General features: G+C 36.9%; 1 protein-coding gene across 5 annotated transcripts in view; it reads right to left on the bottom strand.

Moving 5' to 3' along the window:
• Window positions 1-268: 268 nt before the first annotated feature.
• The window catches only part of LOC126475062 (cytochrome P450 9e2-like), a 122860-nt gene continuing 102554 nt past the window's right edge, over window positions 269-20574 (bottom strand). For all 5 annotated transcript variants that reach the window (XM_050102621.1, XM_050102617.1, XM_050102616.1 and 2 more), the window contains exons 6-8: window positions 7987-8208; window positions 7394-7645; window positions 269-1501 (exon numbers count right to left, since the gene is read on the bottom strand). In XM_050102621.1, coding sequence (XP_049958578.1) covers window positions 1329-1501; window positions 7394-7645; window positions 7987-8208 — 647 coding nt within the window. In that variant the 3' untranslated portion in view covers window positions 269-1328. The remainder of the gene's footprint in view (window positions 1502-7393; window positions 7646-7986; window positions 8209-20574) is intronic.

Here is a 20574-nt window from a genome sequence, read left to right as displayed (position 1 = left end):
TTAAAAAATTCTTATTATTGATTAGCTTTGGTCTGAATTATACTTAATTCTCAATGCCATTACCACATAATTTTAGGCAGTATATTGCATCCTTGTACTTTGAGAACATTCAGTAAAGTTAGTTTCAGCTATGATTGTGATGTTAGAGAGGTCTGAGCCAGAGCAGTTCATTAAATAATCATGGACCTCTTTAAAATGGATTGAAGGGTATAGCATATTATCAGTTTTTAAATACAAATTTACACTACTTTTAACTGTAGTGCTACAATTATGCTACAATAAATGCTCATTTATTTGTACTTCTCTTTTTATTACAACAATTATGATCAGGCAAATTTCAAACTTCTCATATGACAGATGTACTAAGCAGCAGATGTAACAGATATGTAGGGCCTACATGATGAAATGGCTTCCAATAAATTTTACAAAGCAAAGGAGGAGCAAAACATTACAAAACACAGCTTTTATTAACACGAAATTCTTCTTCATAACATGTAGAGTAAGCCTTATTCATAAGAATATTAATTTTGTTCAATATAAAAATTAAAAGTAAATTAAATAATTGTTTCTGAATACAGTATTTCTGCTCCACACAATATGGCCATCTTCTTTACCTTCTGCTACATATTTGCACTATACTTTTACATTTTATTAAAAATTTTAGTTCCATACAAAAACTTTGGATGGACATAATTAAAGGTAGTTGTTTATTATTTTATGTGATAAAATCCACATCCTTATTACAAGGCATGTACTTCCGAGTTTTGTAGTGTCAACTTAAATGACTGTGGAAAGACAATCAGAGGAAGACATAGTTACAAACTGACAACTCAACAATGACTGTGCCTGGCACAAAAAATATTTCAACGCCACAACAAGAATACATACAGCTTCCTCTTCCATTACATTTACATGCTACAAAATTGATCTATAATAAATCATCATGTGAAGGCACACTGTTCAGTTATGAATGTTTCTTCTAAGGTACTGCTATCACATTGTCGCTTCTAGAACAGAGTTTTCTTTTGAGGATGATAAAATGTCAGGATTTCATACATACTGTTGCAAAATTGCCAAAGTGTGTAGTCCTCAGAAAGGTGTCAATAAATAAATTGTTAGTATGATAATATTCTCATCTATGTCAAGACCCAATCTATTTGCATATATATTTGAACTTCAGTCAACATACAGAAATGTAGCAAGTCGTGAAACATAATAGATTCTTATAGCCACAGATTTATAATCAGGCAATTTAAAAAGCACAGCCATAAGCATAAGCTTTATTCATAGAAAAGTAGCTCATAAATTATTGTAGTTTATACTAAAAATCAATGAGCATTTATTTTTTCAAGGCGTAACCAGATTCCATTTTTAGATTTAAGTAACATTGACTTGGTATCAATCTGACATGGAACATCAGTCTTTTCATATCTTTTCAAATTAAAATCTTTCAAAAGATGAGCCATTCCTATTTTGGTGCTCATTATTGCAAACCTTGCACCTGCAAAAGAAAATAGAGTGAGACTTATACACCAAAGCAATATTGTGTAAAGGTTTTAGAATCACATCTACATATTTTTCCAATCAGTTTTCACAAAATAATAATGAACTTTTTAACAAAGCTAAAACCATCTTAAGTGATTTTATATTATAGAATAAACAGAGGTATTTAGAAAAATTTTACACCACAGCATATTATCTATTTCAATAACAGACTTCAGTTACAGGTAAAAAGAAGATTTCAGTGACAGAAAAACCTTTGGCTACAAAGCAGCACGAACATTTAATAAAGCAGTGGACAAATTTCAGCATTCACTCACATAAAATGGATGTAAATGTGTAAAAGTGAATCATTATTCACCTCTTTGTTTCATAACCACATTGTTATACTGCTGTATTTATTTTTTCAAAAAGAAATTGAAAGTGAGTCACAGCTGGAATTGGTAAACTCACACAAATTCCTGGGTGTAACACTTAGTAGGGACATGAAATGGGACAATTCTATAAGCCCAGTTGTGGATAAAAGTGGTAATAGATTTTTGTTTATTGATAGAACACTAGAGAAATGCAGTCTGTCTACAAAGGAGATTGCTTACAAATCACTTGTTCAATCCATCCTAAAATATTGCTCAAGTAAATGTGAATGGAATGGGATGCATCCACTGCCATGCATTACACAGTGACTGGCGGAGTATAGGTGTAGATGTAGATGCAGATGAATCACCAGCTCCCAGTCTGATTGGGTTTTGCCCAGGTGGAAGGCACAGCACTGGGGTTAACTGATTCTGGATACAATCATAGCCAGTCCAGATTGTGCACTCAATCACAGTGTTCATTCCAGACCACTAAGCATGGCTTCATATTGTCACCTTCATTCTAATCATGCCTCTAGTGTGAGGCATGAAGCAGGTGGAGGATCCAGGGGTGGAATGCAAATGGGATAATGACCTAACATTCTTCTTTTTGTCCAGTAACAAATAATTAAGAGAGTATGCTCAGACCATGCCACAGGGAGTTTTGTGTCTGATCCTTTCACAATATGTGCAAGCCACCTCTGCTGGACTGACAACAATACTTCGCAAACTGATGGGTCCCACCTAATTGCTGAAGCTACTTCGCGAGCAGTTACTGGGAACTCATCTAGAGTTTCGTGCATGTTTCTTGTGGTTTGTCACAGAATATAATTTGTTCCATACAATACAGATACATCCTTTCTAAATAATTACTAATGTCTTTTTCTTGATATGTGAATAGTTGCACTGAGCTGTTTTCAAAGTCGTTGATGAGAATGCTGTTGGCAGTTATGTGCCATTTGTGTCTTTGTGTGACAATACAGCCCTATTTTGAATAGCAATGCATTGACTGACAGAGTATGATGCTTGCCTGGTGAGAAAGTTACAAAAAATTGGAAAACATGGTTAAAACTTTCTTTTTTTAATTTATTTCAGAAAATCCTGTTGATGTGCACTGGAGAATTCTTATTTATTATCTTTCTTGCATAGTTGATTTAATGCATAGGCTGCTAGTCACCCAAGGTACAATTAGTTTAGTATCTGCACAGGCATGATGATGCTGCTTCATTAAGTGGTTGGCATTAGTTTTATTATCCACTAAATTCTTTATATCACTGGGTAGGTAGTGAAACATTTTTATAGCTAAATACCTGACTCCTTTCTGTGCCATAGTAAGGCTGAGTGATGGTCAGTGTAAATCATTTCTCTTGTCTGTTAATGCATTTATGAATGTTACTGTTGTTTTGAAACTGCAATTCATTGTTGACAACAAACACCATAAAGGAATAAGTATACTGAGGGGCTGCTGTCAGAATGCCCAACTGTTAAAAGAGCTGTCTACCACAGATGCTACAATGGATGCCGCACATCATTCCTATTAAACGGTTCTGTACAACAAACACTTCTTTCCTCAGTGATGATTTACACCATAAAATGATGCCGTAAGATGTTAGTGAATGAAAACAGAAAAAGTAAGTCAACTTTTTTACATTTGCATTTCCAAAATCTATTATCTGTAATGCAGAGGTCAGAGAGCTAAGACTTTTAAGAAGGTCAGTAACATGTGACTTGGTGTTCAGGTTCATATCTATGAGAGTTGCCCAGAAAGTAATGCACGACTTTTTTTTTTTCCCAGCCGAAAACAATGCTACAAATTTGAAACATTATGTATGTATTATTTGAAGTCTGTTGAGCGAGTGCCTCAAGTTTCCCTTACTTAAGACAGATAACGTAGCTGCAGGACAGTTTCAAAATGGCGTCTGTAGGTGATGTACATTACAAACAATGTGCCGTCATTGAATTTCTCACTGCAGAGAAAGAAACAGTGCGGAATATTCACAAACGCTTGTGCAGAGTCTGTGGAGCATCTGCTGTCAACAGAAGTACAGTTAGTCACTGGGCACAGATGGTGAGGTCACCAGAAGGCAGTTTGGTGGAGCTCCATGATTTGCAGCAGTCGGGTAGACCATCCACGGCTGTCACACCTGACATGTTGTCCACAGCTGTCACACCTGACATGTTGCAGCGAGCTGATGTTGTCATTCATGAGGACAGATGGATTACGACTTAGCAGTTGGCGCTACATCTGTCAATCAGCAAAGGAAGTGTGGATGTACAAGTCTGAGGACTGCTGAACACATTGGAAAACAGGGTTGGATAGTGTTGCCCCACCCACCCTAAATCCCTGGCCTAGTCCCCTAGAACTTTCCGTTGTTTGGGCCATTAAAGGATGCCATTCGCGGAAGACATTTGAGGATGATGAGGAGGTGATACACACAGTGAAGCACTGGGTCTGCCACCAGGACAAAGATTGATATTGACATGGCATACATGCTCTTGTTTCGCACTGGAGGAAGGCCATAGAATGGGATGGAGATTATGTGGAAAAATAGGATACGTAGAGAAAACACCATTCTTTTGTGTGTGTAATTCTCATTACGTCCAATAAAGAATTGTTGAAAAAAGATGCGATGCATTACTTTCTGGGCAATCCTCATATATAAACAGCTAATGTTTTAGAATACTATATTTCATTTATTGATTCACCATCACACATTATTTCTAAAGGTGTGGTAAGTCCTTATGCAGTACTGAAGTGCATGCATTGTCTTTTATCTAAATTCAGTGACAGATCATTTGCTGATAACCAGCTATTCCTTCTCAAGAAAACATTATTTATATTTTCAAATGTTGAAGTTACTCCATTCAGCTTCATTATAATACTTACATTGTCAGCAAAGAGAACTACTTCTGCTTCTTAGATATATGATGGAAGATCATTTATATATAACTAGCTATTAATGGCAGCTTTGCTAGCATTGCAGTAGCTTTGTTAGGATGAGTGATGGTGAATAAGTAATCTATGTACATGCAGTAATGTCAGCTGCTCACACGTGTTCTGACATGGTGGCTCATACAGTGTCGGTGCTGGTTGGTGCATGGTGGAGGGCATGGGCAGGAGAGCATGTCTATGCACTGCACTATTGAAGTAGCTATACATCATGTGATGTGAACATTATGCAACAAATTTAACTATAATTTATTATGGTTTACATTCACTGATGTAAAAAAAGATATTCCATTCTGTACTTCACCCTCTTAGGGGGTTGATTTTTTTTTTTTTTTACTTGGCCTATGTTCTTCATCAGAGTTCAAGCTATCTCCATACCAAATTTCATCAAAATTGGTGCAGCAGTTTAGTCATGAAAACATAACAAACCTGCTTTTGCATTTATAATGTTAGTATGGACAAGTTAAAGAACAGAAGCAATACTTACTCCTGTGATAAACCTGTTGTAATTATTCCTCATTTTGAAGATGCTGTTTTCATTGCATATGCTCCCAGAGTTTCTTAATGCAACACCCCGCATCCTTTTAGTTAGGACGAAAACCAGTTAACACCAAGATCTCTAGTACCACAATATTTGAGCTTCTCTAAGAGAATACTGGGAACTGCACAATGAAATGCTCTTGAAAAGTCACAGGAGATATCCCATCATTCAAATTTTGTATATCTGATTTGCATACTGAAAAATAACTTGTTCTGTGAAGAGACCGGTTTGAAGTCCAAACTGATATTGACTAAGTATCTTATTTTAGGAGAGCTTTTTCATGGTTCTTGCACACATAATTTTTTCCAGTGCCTTCAAGAATGAGGTAGTAAGTAGTGGGACTGTTCAGTAAATATTGATATCTGTTTTACTATCTTTCTTGTGAAGGGATCTGACAATTGCATATTTTGTCCATACTGATCCATCATTGACATGGGACATTGCCTAGTCAAATAATTATAAATGAAATTCGCCAACAGTTGTGTGATTGAGATGTTATTTTATTTTATTTTGACTACCAGTTTCGGGATTGCTCTATGCCACCTTCAGGCCCCACATGCATCTCTCAAAAATAAACAATATTGTCATACAGTACCATATATTCCTAGATGTTATGATTTCAAAAACATATCCCAAGTGCTTCATTAGAAGACTTTATTGCAATGACAATATCATTTATTTTTAAGCGATGCATATGAGGCCTGAGACAAGAAGCTGTCAATCTTCACTTGTAAAACATCTGGAATGATGTTTAACCACTTGACTGAGGTGTTCCTTGTGCTGCCATCTATCCCCACCCATGTAATTATTCACATGTAAGGCGCTTTCTTGCAGCGTGGCATAATCTGACATGTTTTGGTGGTTGTTGTGAATGTAAGTTGTCAACAATTGAAGCTTTTGGCAGCAGGATGTGTACTATGAAAACAAGCACATTACAGTTTATTTATTTTGACAGTCTCGTGAAGATTTTTGCTGGAGCAGCAAACGCAAATTCAATACTTTTTGGAAAATAGTTGTTTCAAGACTTTCTTTCCTAAAGTAATACATTAAAATACAGTTTCTGAACTAAGTCCTGTAGGAATAACATTGTGAATAAATAATAGAAATTTCAATTTTGGTTGGTACCCATCTGTGTACTGTAATCATTGTTTCAATGCACCAACATGTGAACTTACAAACTGTTCAGCATATTTTTTCAACTCATTAATTATTATTATTGACAAACTATCATTGAAAATGAATGTGAAAATTTCAAGTAGACTCTTGCATCTGGTGTAAAATTCTAAATACACTTTGCAGAGCCTCCTGAATGTTGCCAACTGTTTACCTGAGCTCCGTTTGTCGAGCGTGCAGCCCAGTGCTGCCAGGCAAGCGAAACTCAGTTCGTCGAGTATGGCGAAAGGATTAACACCAGAGTGAGATGCTGATGGCTGGAGCTCTTTTAAGATGTTGAACCGTTGAAAAGCTTGACAGAATGAAGTAAAGGAAGAGAAAAAGGGCATAGCGTGTGATGTGTATGCCTGAACACTCTGAAATCAAGTAATTTGATTGGAATAGTTTTTATATCCTATCCACACTGATTACGAAAGGAGCAATAGTAGGACAGCACTTAGAAAAACATGACACAACCAAAGTCCAAAAATAAAATCTAGCTGTAATAATCACAGGATTTATGGTACTGGAGGACTATTATGAGATAAGTGTGAATTATTCTCTATCTGTTTCTTTCTTTCTCACTTTGATCTAATTCTCTTTGCTGCAGCTGGAAAAAAAGATACTGAAGGAATATAAAAAAGGGTCATAATCTGGTACAATGATTGAAATAAAATGCTTTAGACTTTCACAGCAGCAGTACCAACAGTTTGCAACAAGTCTACAACAGCATCAAATGCACACTCTACTTCAAAAACAACCACCATGGAACAAAACAAATTATGAGTTTGTTATACAAACAATAATTAACCATTATTTAAATGATTCTGTCTCAACTTTTGAGAACTCTTTGCATAGAAAGAACAGATAAAAAAGTTACCCTCTTTTTTTACTCACCAATACAGTTCCTTGGACCACCACCAAATGGCAGATATACATGTGAAGGGCGTTTTAGTTTCTCTTCTGCCACAAATCTGTCTGGATCAAATTTATATGGATCTGGGTAGTACTGTGGATCATAATGCAATCCCATGACTGGTATGGACACACTATCTCCCACATCAATCTTCACATCTGTGCCTGGTATTGTGTAAGGTTTGGTGCACATCCTGTCAATCCTTGCCACTGGAGGATGCATGCGCAGGGCCTCTGTGATCAAATTAATCAGATTTTTTAAAATAGATCCATTCTGTCTTTGTATAATGAAAACAATCTTGTAATTGTCTTCCACAATCATCACCCAAGAAATTGAAATTACAAGAGAACACTGATTGCTGCATTCTATGTAATATTACTGTTGCAGAATATCTGTGTGGAGTGATTAATTACATAAAAACTGACATGCAGCAGTTTCCTAATGAATGAGATTCAGTTCAATGTCACACATTATTCCACCAGTACTCACAAAACAGGTGTATTTCACACTCTATGGATATGTCTACCATAAGAATATAATGGAAGAAACACATTTAATGAAGTACATTACTTACCTGACAACACATTTTCAAGATAATTCATCTCATTCAGTGCTTCATATGTGCATACGCCTCCATATTTTGACAAAACCTTCTTCACTTCATTTCTAGCCTTTTCCTGAACATCAGGGCTTAGAGCCAATTCATAGCTGGCATAAGAAAGGAGTGTACTTGAAGTCTCATAGCCAGCAAGAAGAAATAAAACTGACTGAGCAACTATTTTATCATCTGTCATCACTGGAAACAATGAAACAAACAGGCATTCAACTGGGTTTAATATTTTTAATTTGTTCAAATCTAAATCAATAAAATAGGGAATATGCAATGCAACAATAAACAAGTCATTATTTCCAAAATCTAAAAATATGGGCAAGATGAAAATTTTTCAGCATTACACAGATTTGCTTTTCTTTTGGCAAAAATGTGACTTTGAGTTACTGTAATCTCACTAGCTTATTCCACTGAGCATATTTCGTAACTGAAGTGTATTTCTGGAGGCCTGCAAAATATTCATCTATAGCTGCCATGACCTCTTCATTGGGAAAAAGAAGTCTCTCAGCCACAAGGTTCTATAGTCATGTACATGCATGGAAGTCACAGTGCAAAATCAGCTGATGTTCCAACAATTCACAGTTTAAACTACTAACTGAAAGGCTATTTTTGGGCAGCTGTATTGTCTTAAAGAAAGATTTTTTTTTTTCCATTCGTGGTCTAATCTCATATTTTCCACCTTGTTCACGAAGATGACTTACATTATATTAGCAAGCTACTGTTTTTTCCTTTGCAAGAAAATCATCAAGAATAATTCCTTAATCATTCCAACAGATAATGGTGATTACCTTTTTCAGTGCAGAGTCAGGGGCTTCCCACCAACTCATTGCTCCACTGGTTTGCCATTTCTGGTCTGAAATGGTGGTCTCATGTCCGATCACTAATTAACAAACTTATTGCCAAAATCAAATTGATTTTAAAATGGTCCAAACATTGCTAAGAAATTAGTATTTGGTCATAATTCAACAAATCTATTACTCAACTTGCACAAAACTTGCTATAGTTAATTATTCATGCAAACTGTATGTTACATATGTTTGAAATGCATATGGTGTCACTTATTTAACAGCCCATCATCCAGTACCACACTCAGCACATTCTCTTTATTTCTACCCATTGTTAGAGTTTTGGGACCATCACCCATACAAATCACTTTCAAAAGAAGTATAGTTCATACAAATTCTGCCACTTGTTATTAACTGTTGAAAATGAATGAGCTGACTTATACAACAAATACCACCAAATATTATTCTTTTAAAGGTTTACCAAGTTTGCACGACTTTCTGCAGACAATAAAAATGAAATCTATGAGAGCACAGTACTGAATGAAAGACACACAGCACTTTGTAACAATGGAGAGTTTCCAAGTGCTGACTTCGAATAAAATGTTCTTGGGCTTCCAGCCTTATCAAGTAGTTGAAATACCATGAGCTTTCAAACTAGAGCTCCTTGACCACTGTAAAGTTGAGTGACTGCTGACGGGCTACTTGTACACACACATATATATACTATGACTGCTGGCCATGATGTCACTGGTGACGGTATAGTCTGTCAGCAAAATCATAAGCAAGGGAGCGAGTCACTGCGCTGCCCATCCAGATATGTCACAAAGTGCTTCTATATGCTGTTTAACACAGTTATACCAGCTTTAAATCTGTGGGGAGACAGAGTGCAGACACTCCAGATAGTGCCTAGCTTTAGGTAAATGCATTATGGAATACAGAAGATGATTCCCCTCTTCCAAAACACTGTATTGTACAGTACATCACATTCACACAGGAACAGAAGTCACAAGTTAGGATTCATATATGTACTACAAATGTAGAACTAAATACCTGTTCATATGAATGGCATAGTCCATATCAATTCAGGCAAGCTAGGAAAAAAATCCTACCTTCGTAGTCTCGGATGTTATTGAATTTAGCATATGTTAAAATGAAGAAAAAGTAAGGAAAACTTTTTTTTTTGTTTTCTCCAAAAAAAATTCTGCTCCAAGATACAGCTCTCCAAAGATGACACTGTGCATACCATTTTGAAGATTCGAATTTTGGAAAAAATTTTAAAATGCTGTATCTCTGAAACACTTCTATATATTTTGTTGGTTTTTTTTTTATTTGAAAGGTGACTGCCTTATGATTACAGAGAAATCCTCCATTTGGACTTACCTGTCAAAGCATTTACTATAGTGTTCTGAACTTTTTTTTATAATTTATGAAAAAAAAAATTGTTCAGGAATGCCAATCCATAAAATTTTGATTTTTTTCCTGTTGATTAATTCTGTAGGGTTCTAAATTCCCTGAAAAGGAGAGCTTCCACTTTTAGGTTGAACAGGTTTTATAAACAACTGAAATTTTTGCCATACATAAAACCTTATGTCCGCAGCTCGTGGTCGTGTGGTAGCATTCTTGCTTCCCACGCCCGGGGTCCCGGGTTCGATTCCCGGCGGGGTCAGGGATTTTCTCTGCTTCGTGATGACTGGGTGTTGTGTGCTGTCCTTAGGTTAGTTAGGTTTAAGTAGTTCTAAGTTCTAGGGGACTGATGACCATAGATGTTAAGTCCCATAGTGCTCAGAGCCATTTGAACCATAAAACCTTATCAAATAACAGCCTCAGAAAAATCAAAACCTACCCTTATTTAACACAATTTTAGTTTTGAAAGATGAGTAAGAGACACATTTTTGAATCATTTTAAATGGTTCCAAAATGTATGTGAAAGGTCCAAAGACTTAAAGGTTTCAATATATACAACTTCTGTGCACTCTGTTTAGTACTGAAATTAGCCAGTCAATGAACTAAAAATGTGTTCCACTGCTTCATTATCTTCCTTTGATGTAGACTGATGCCTTCCTGTTGAACCAATAGGAAATGGAGTGCTTACAGTCTTCGAAACATTGTGAACAGGAAGTGGGCACTGATGGCGTTATTGCTATCCTTCAGTTGGAAACCTGTATCCAGCAGCTGGTCCATGTGGTAGCATAAAGTTCACTACAATTTCATTTAACTCATAATTAGTGTCTATAATCTCTGCAATCCACCAGCCACACATGCCACAAACATTCCCCTTCTCACATTGTGAATCTGAATATTATCCTGCTGTTTCTGAGGTGTTGGCTGAACGAACTAAATTTCTTCTTTCTTGCTCTTTAAAGTGCCTGCAGTATGAGTTCACCCATCACTTTGAGTCCAAAAATGTGCCTTCTGAATTCCTTTCACAGGAGTAGTTTGTTTGGACCATTCTTCTTTTTTCTGCTCACAGAATTCTTCAATTTCCTCTTTGGACAAAAGAATGAGGGCTGTGGATGTGTAAGATTTCATGACTCTCACAAAATCCTCAGCACTGTGAATCACAGCTGTATTTGGTCTGGAAAGATTATGTTTTGTAGCATGGTGCTTCAGCAGTCCTCCAAACCATCACAAGGCCCCTTCTCGTGACCAGTAGCACTTTATACCCAGTCAGTTGGCACAAGTGACTTGCTCAATTCAAACAGCTAGTAACAATTTTTTAAATATCTAGGAGCACCATCAGAGATAATGATGATCTTCTCTGCCCCTGTTTGCAGTTGAAGAATTTTGCACATTGCTAGCAAAGCATAACATAGTTCTTCAGCCTGTACACACCCTTTCACTTCTGCAATGTGTTGTTGTTGCAACCAGATGCTGCTGTGTTACTGCTTGCACTGACCATTTACGAAGTTTGTCAATGAAACTGTCAAAGGCAACAGTTTCCTTAATTAGTTTATTTTCCTCCCATGTTGCATATGTAATTTATGCAGAGGTATCTGCTATGTCTTCCAGGCCAAGTGCCTGTAAAGACAGTCCTCCCTTTCCAGGGCAGTCACCCCATTCTTGAAACAAAGAAGTCTCTTGCCTTACGTCACAGACTACTAATGACTTCACATGCCCAACTAAGGTGTCATATGTCACGTGCTCCAGTAATTTCTTCAAAGCTACCACACAAAGTTCAAAATTTGCACAGTACACACATAAACAGACATCAACTTTCAACTGTAACAGTTATAGTGTATTTTTTGTTGGCACTCTGGCAAGAACAGTCCCACTTATTTTCCAGATAAAGTAACTGCACTGTCTGAACTTGAGGTGCTTCTACAGGATGACCATAATAGGGATCTGGTCTTCCAAAGACTCCTTTTACTGACCTCACATTTCTTGATTTGTCTACTATGTACTGATTGGAACATGGTTCAAAACTTTTTCTTTGAAAATGTTTGTGGAATAATCGTTAATACTTGCACCTTTTCACTGTAGAATGTATAATATTCAACAGCTGAATTGATATTTGTCAAAAATTTCTGGCAAGAGGTGCAAGCGTGCTTTGGTTCATTTCCTTCTGAAGATGGAATTTTTACTTTGAAGAGTGTGGTCAGTTTTCCTGTAGTGTGTTCATCCGTAGCTTTATTAATTTCTCTGTGATTCCTTGATGCATAGAGCTTATGACTCACCTTCACTGACCACGGTTTCTTAACAGCACTAACACCTACCTCTGTAGTTGACTGATTCAGGGTATTTAATTCTTTCTCTATTGATGCAAAGTCTGCATCATCTGCACCATGGGAGGCTTCAACTTGCTCAGATACTATTGTTGTTATTCTGTCAAAACATTTAGAACACAAAAAGTGGTCACTGGAAACATCTTCAATTTGAAACAGAGTCTTCAAATGAGAACACTTATTCCCAACCTGAACAAAGTCTGTTTTTTGGTTTGTCTTATACAACACTCTTTTACAGATATCCGAATAGCACACTTCACTCTCCTGTGGGCCCAGTCAGAAGACATTTCAAACAGTCCTTTTCACAAAACACACTGCAACTGTGTCAACTGGAAAATTCCTCATGAAAACACAGAACTCACTGGATGGTCTCAGATTTCTTAGAAGCATCTTCAGTAAACAAATCAACTCTGAACAATTACAATATAGAAACTTGTAGTGAACAACCACGACAAAGAAGCTGGCAAAAAACAACAAAGTGTAAGAAATATCTGCAACAATAAAAGTAAAAAGAAATAACTGGAGCAAAGAAAGTGACAAGAAATAACTGCAACAAATACAATAGGAATAAACATTGTAACAAAGAAGTTAGTAAGAAACAACTTCAGTGAAGACATACTTTACCCTTGAAAGTTTAAAAAAATGATTTTTTTTAAATAAAACGTGTCCAACTTAAAAGTGGAAGCTCTCCTTTACAGAGAATGTAGCACTACATGGTACTAACCAACAGAAAAAAATCAAACTTTTCTGGATTGGCATTTTAGAAAAAAAAAAAAATTCTGTAAATTATTAAAAAAATTCAAAAGGCTAGAGTAAAAGAACTTTGACAGATGTGTCCAGACGGAGGATACCATTGTAATCATAAAGCAATTAGCTTTCAAATAAAAAACTCTAACAAAATATCTAGATTTGTTACAGAGATACAACATTTAAAATTTTTTTTCTGAAATTCGCATCTTCAGAATGGTGTTCACAGTGTCATCTCTGGATGCCTGTATCTCGAGGCAGGAATGTTTTTGGAGAAAACAAAAAAATACATGTTTCTTACGTACTCCTGGATTTTAACGTATGCTAAATTCAGTAACATCCAAAATATGAAGGTAAACCCCCCCCTGCCTGAAGTGAAATGGATTACGCTGAATGCATGTTCATCAACCATGTCATTTTAAAATTATGGATGTATTGTGATAGGATTCTGAACACAACATAGTGCAGTTATTCTGTAAAATTTAAGTCTTATTCTTATATTGTATTTCTGCTAAGAGGTAGTTTTCTTTGAAGGGCTGCATTGAAACACAGTTCTTACTACATGAGGAGTGTTTAAAAAGTAATGGGGGATTTGTAATTTCATGTGTTGTATTAGTCCAATTCGCATAACTCTTTTGTCATTGTGCTGGTAAGCATGCCTATTGTCAGCTTTCAGAAATTTTACTGGTGTTTTAGCAGTAATGGCGATTATTTATTTTGTTTAAAAATGAATCTGAGAATTTGTATTATGTTTTGCTACAACAACAGAATAAAGTTCATCAAGGTTTCAGAAATGTTAAATACTGACCCCCTACCCCCTATGAAATCTTGATTGTGGAGACTGACTGATCTGTAGCACACCCCGAGGTCAAGATTAGATTGGAAGATTGCAATTTGGTTGTGAGTTAGCTAAGCAGAAAACCTGGTTTTGGTAACAAACTGATTGGTAGCAAAGCCATGTTTACACCTGGGCCACACTGAAAAATGCAAGGGGGGCCCAATATGTAACTTTAACCAAATGTATCTTATGGTGGTGCATCTGATCTGAGTGGAACAAGAATTTACGGGTGCTATAACTATTTCGAAGAAAACTGTGAAGGTGTTGCAGATGACCAAGCTCTGGAGGGTCAAGAGGAATATTCTGTACAAGTCATTGGTTTTGATCATTGACTTAATGTTAATGGCTGTTGTCATGTCACCTCTTGGTACATATATTCACAGTTCTGTCATCATTTGACAAAGCAAATGACTGTAAAAAAGGAAAGAAAAGAAAACTGGTTTGGTGACGGACTTATCTGTAACTTTGTACGAGGTTTGGGCTAGGTTGGAAAGTAGTAGTTTGGTTGTGAGTTGGCAAACTCAGTTTAATGTGAAACTAAAAAGAACCTGGTTGTGGTGACAGACGTATCTGTAGCCTTTCCCATTTGAAAAAAATTGCCACCAGTATCACATTATATTGTACCTGCCACATAGTTTACTGATGTTTTTTGCATGTTTCCTCTGTCACCAGTCAAAGCCACCAACTCATACTGATAATTGAATATTCCTCTTTCTTTTGCCCTAGGTGCCCCAGCACATCGCTCAATAAAATGGTCACAAAAATTAAAAAACTACTGTGAAACATCGCTGAATCTCAGTCAGAGAAGTCACTGATGATGGAGGCATATCAGCTGACTCATGCCACAAAACTGTTTTGGAGGAATGTTCCAAAACTGACGATTTATGAACAAAAACAATGGCAAATGCAAGATGCTCAGCAGTCATTGGATCAAATCAACAATAGGTCATAATAGGTGACAAAACATGAGTTGATGGATATGATGTTGACACTAAGCACGTTGAAACTTATGCTCAATTGTCCAATTGGAAGCATTCTGGCTTGCCAAGATTGGAGTGTGATCAATGTGAAGGTTATGCTCATAGTTTTTAACAACTAGTGGACCATGAGTTCTTACCACAAGGTGAAATGAATGATAAGGACTACTACTTACAACACTTTTTGCATGAAGCAATCAGAAGAACAGATTTGTAATGGAGCATTTCTTGGTTTTTGCACCACAATAATGAATCTAATCACATTTCATTGTAGGCTCATAAATTTTGCACCAAAAACAATACCGTAATATTGCTCTACTAAGGTATTGCTCTGAGAGCTGCATCAAATCAGTCTCAGGACTGAAGGCCACAAGAACAACAGTATTGCTCTAGTTTCCATATGTGCTTCATATGACTTTTTTTTATCTTTCCAAAAACAAAGAAAACCTCGAAGGGCAGTCTTTTAGAAGTATAAATAAGATTAAAAACACATCACTAAGAGAACTACAAGCTATTCAAGAGCTACAAGCTATCCCAAAGATAAAGTTCCAGAAGTTTTTTGGGAACTAGAAAAAGCTCTGACACAATTGGAAATATTTTGAAAATGATAACAATGATAAATAAACCCCACATTAGATCCAGTATTCACCACAGTAATCCTCTTGCTTCCATTAAAATTGTCCACATTGTTATCAATGCCAGGACCCTGACAGCAAAGTAATTTCCATGTTGCTCTCTTAATTTCCTTACTTATATCAATTATTTGCATCACCAGTCAATTAGCTCAGTTCTCTCTACCAGAATTTTTCTTTTACTTACAAATCTCTTCCAGGTAAATCTCATTTCGTGCCATGTCTTGTGTGAAATATCTTTCTGCCAATGAAATTTGATTTTTTGTTTTACAGCAATAAGTAGTTTGCGTGATGTCAGCACTATTTTTTTATTTATGTGAAAGTTCTCCATCATCAGCAGAATTACCAGTTTTGTAAAGCTGTCTATAATTATGGGTTTCCTCCCAAAATTCTTAGCACACTTCCTTGGCAACTCCTGTAAACCATGTGTTTCATTTTTCATGTTTCTTTCCAATGTGTCCCATTGTATCAAGGCTGATTTTTATACAAATTGAAGCCATTTGTTTGGGACTGACAATACTAGACAACAGTTCTTTTTGCACCAATTCTTTAATACAAGCTGTAATTACATTAGAGGCAAATGAATTCTATTTACTCCAAAAATATCTCTTCTTTGCATTGTGCACATTTGCACTAAAATCGCACAAATGGAATCAACTTAAATCACTACACACTGTGCTACACTGCTGGACAGGATAGGGGCAACTGATTTTTGGCGTCCCTTTAGGGCAACTGAAGCGTTCTTCTGAGAAAGGCCCCTACCTCACCAAGAGTGATGCTCCCACGTGAGTTTACCAACAGACTGAATTGCCAAATAGGGGCATACGTGAATTCCATATTTGATGTGCCCACTTCAAACTCACAATCGATGGACCCCATTTCACACCAGACTGAACTGTAGTCCACCAACTCTAATAAGTGTGTTGACAGTATTTTTTCAATGTGTTTTTCATTACACCATCCCAGAAGCTATCAAAGCAAGCCATGAGAGAGGTGTTGTCAAATTTGATACAGTGCTTTCTAGTGCATGCTCAGCTAGAGCAGATTTTTCAGGGTAGCATAGGCAATAAAACCTCCCTTGATTCTTCTTGCATTTTTGTAACAGTGCACACACTTTGTCTGACATAAGACTGGCCGCACTCCGGGGTATTTAGTACATCCCTGGTGTTTTAAGACCTACTGCATCTTTAACTGATTTCAGTGACTACCAGCTTTTTAATGGAGGCTTGCTAATTGACTTCATTTTGTGTCTGTCAGCAGGCAGTTTAACTTACCCACCACAGAGCCACGAAACAGTAAAAATACAAACTTCTTCTCCTGCATCTCATTAGTGATCTTACAGTGATTCTTAACTTGAGGACAACTCATTTATTTGGTGTTGGTTGTAGCCATTGTTACTGAGAACCTTGTGTAGGTGGCGCAGCTCACGGAGCAATGTATCAGCATCTATAACATTCTTGCACCATGTACCAATGTTTCTATTAGAGTACTTCTGTGTCAGGTGATGGCATCTGATTGTGTGCAAGCACAGATGATGTATGTAATACGCCTTGACAATAGCATCTACAGGAAACCTTTACACATCAATCTGTACTTGCATGACTTCAGCCATCACCACACTGCAGAGAAGTGCACTGTGACCGAATATTTGGTACAGTGTACAAGAACAAAAGCAGTGGTGAATCCATTCACTGCTTCCACAATGTAGCATTTGCAAAAGTAAGAGGAAGAAATTATTCATGGTTATATCGTGCAGCTTCGGTGAACATAGAGATTCTTCTGGGGATTGTTTGAACAATTAAGGTAACAAAATTATTTAACACAGATCAGAACTGGTAACAAATTTTGATTTATAAGGAGAGTCTGGTGTTTCACCTCCTTTATTTAATTTATTACTCAAAGTGCCTTACAAATGCTGAAAAATGACCAGCAGAGCAATTGCTTCTGAACATTAGCATATGATACAATTAGTCAATGTTCATTTCTTGTAACTGTAGAGGCTCAAATGTTTAGACAATCAACAAATTATGGTCTTTCTGTATTATAAGACACCCATGATTCAGTATAAGAGTGTAGCTATTTCTCATTATCTCCAGCTCATTTCAAAATTCTCTTCTCAATTTGTTTCTACTGTCCATCTGACTGACTACTCACTCTCTCTTTTTATTACTTATATGTGCCCATTTGTGATGTCATAATGTGGCGTCCCCTTCCAAATGAACACTGTGCTGATGAAGGTGCAAGTTATCTATAAATTTCAGCAATCGTGTGGTTGGTGGACTCTGGGACCATTACCAATGGACAATATAAATCATATAACTGTACTACACCAACCATGTGTTGGTTAGTATAGTGACGTGTTCACTCATTTCATCAACTATTTATCCATTGACATGTACTCCACAGATATCTTCTGTTTATCAGACCTAGCGGACTACATTTGCCTCAACAAGTAACATATTTCACCAGAATGCAGTGAGATTGTAACTGAGCTCAATATTGTATGTCATAAAAAACAGTGACATCTGTCAGCAAGAGGATATTTAAAAGAGACAAAACATCAAAATCTGCTTATAAACCAAAATTTTATTTGTTACCAGTTCTGATCAAACTGGTATTCAACAGAAAACACAAAATAAAGGTATAGCAAGCCTATATGGTATCACTCCTACGGGACGTCAATAGCAAAAAGTTATATCATTCTGCATCACTGTCACTAGGGGTAAAATACCAGATAATTATAATTAAGGTGCAGGTACCACATTTGTCAACTGTGGGCTGTAATTATCATGTGTCAGTAAAAGTTTGTAGATATTCTAATGCATTAATGCAGAACCAATTTGTGCCAGCAAAAAATTAGTTTCAATTTTGGCCACTGGGTGCAAATCTGGCAATGTGAATGCAAGAAAGATGTATAAAAATGTTTCCATGTCATTGAAGTGATGTGCTGCACAGGATATTTGCGACTAATGAATGATGAATGTTGACTACTGAAGCACATTTATTTAATGAAGTTTGTTGGAAAGTGGGACATGCCTATTGAGCATGGAGTTTTTCTGTATGTACATGTTGAATGAATGGTAAGGGAGACGGCATTGTTACTGGATGGAGTGAAGCTGGCGGCAACTCACATTTCACCAAACTTGCTTCACATAATGTTTTCTATGTTTATTTATTTTATTTATTTATTGTATTTTTTTGCATGGAGGCACCAACTGGTGTCTTTTGCAAACGTTGTAGCATTTTTTTACAACTTTAGTACAGTCATATATACATATGTGATTACATATACATGATACAAATGTACCATTGTACCTAATAAGGCACAATATTGGGTGTTACATTGTACCTATTACAAATATTCAGATTTTACACAACTATATATATATATATATATATATATATATATATATATATATATATATATATATAAAAAGCGCTGGCAGGTCGATAGACACACAAACAAACACAAACATACACACAAAATTCAAGCTTTCGCAACAAACTGTTGCCTCATCAGGAAAGAGGGAAGGAGAGGGGAAGACGAAAGGAAGTGGGTTTTAAGGGAGAGGGTAAGGAGTCATTCCAATCCCGGGAGTGGAAAGACTTACCTTAGGGGGAAAAAAGGACAGGTATACACTCGCACACACGCACATATCCATCCACACATACAGACACAAGCAGACATATTTGTCTGCTTGTGTCTGTATGTGTGGATGGATATGTGCGTGTGTGCGAGTGTATACCTGTCCTTTTTTCCCCCTAAGGTAAGTCTTTCCACTCCCGGGATTGGAATGACTCCTTACCCTCTCCCTTAAAACCCACTTCCTTTCGTCTTCCCCTCTCCTTCCCTCTTTCCTGATGAGGCAACAGTTTGTTGCGAAAGCTTGAATTTTGTGTGTATGTTTGTGTTTGTTTGTGTGTCTATCGACCTGCCAGCGCTTTTGTTCGGTAAGTCACCTCATCTTTGTTTTTATATATAATTTTTCCCACGTGGAATGTTTCCTTCCATTATATATATATATATATATATATATATATATATATATATATATATATATATATATATATATATATATATATATATATATATATATATATTAAAAAAAACAAAGATGATGTGACTTACCAAACGAAAGCGCTGGCACGTCAATAGACACACAAACAAACACAAACATACACACAAAATTCAAGCTTTCGCAACAAACTGTTGCCTCATCAGGAAAGAGGTAAGGACAGGGAAAGACAAAAGGAAGTGGGTTTTAAGGGAGAGGGTAAGGAGTCATTCCAATCCCGGGAGCGGAAAGACTTGCCTTAGGGGGAAAAAAGGACGGGTATACACTCGCGCACACACACACACATATCCATCCACACATATACAGACACAAGCAGACATGTATCATAACCAGAGCCACTTCCTCATCCCCTCAAACCCAGGACCTCCCACAGAAGAACCACAAAAGTGCCCCACTTGTGACAGGATACTTTCTGGGACTGGATCAGACTCTGAATGTGGCTCTCCAGCAGGGATACGACTTCCTCAAATCCTGCCCTGAAATGAGATCCATCCTTCATGAAATCCTCCCCACTCCACCAAGAGTGTCTTTCCGCCGTCCACCTAACCTTCGTAACCTCCTAGTTCATCCCTATGAAATCCCCAAACCACCTTCCTTACCCTCTGGCTCCTACCCTTGTAACCGCCCTGGTGTAAAACCTGTCCAATGCACCCTCCCACCACCACCTACTCCAGTCCTGTAACCCAGAAGGTGTGCACGATCAAAGGCAGAGCCACGTGTGAAAGCACCCACGTGATTTACCAACTGACCTGCCTTACACTGTGATGCATTCTAT

This window comes from Schistocerca serialis, chromosome 4, assembly GCF_023864345.2.
Source record: "Schistocerca serialis cubense isolate TAMUIC-IGC-003099 chromosome 4, iqSchSeri2.2, whole genome shotgun sequence".
NCBI classification, from domain to species: domain Eukaryota; kingdom Metazoa; phylum Arthropoda; class Insecta; order Orthoptera; family Acrididae; genus Schistocerca; species Schistocerca serialis.
The sequence above is the reverse complement of the archived record's forward strand: the minus strand, read 5'-3'. Positions and strand labels throughout refer to the sequence as shown.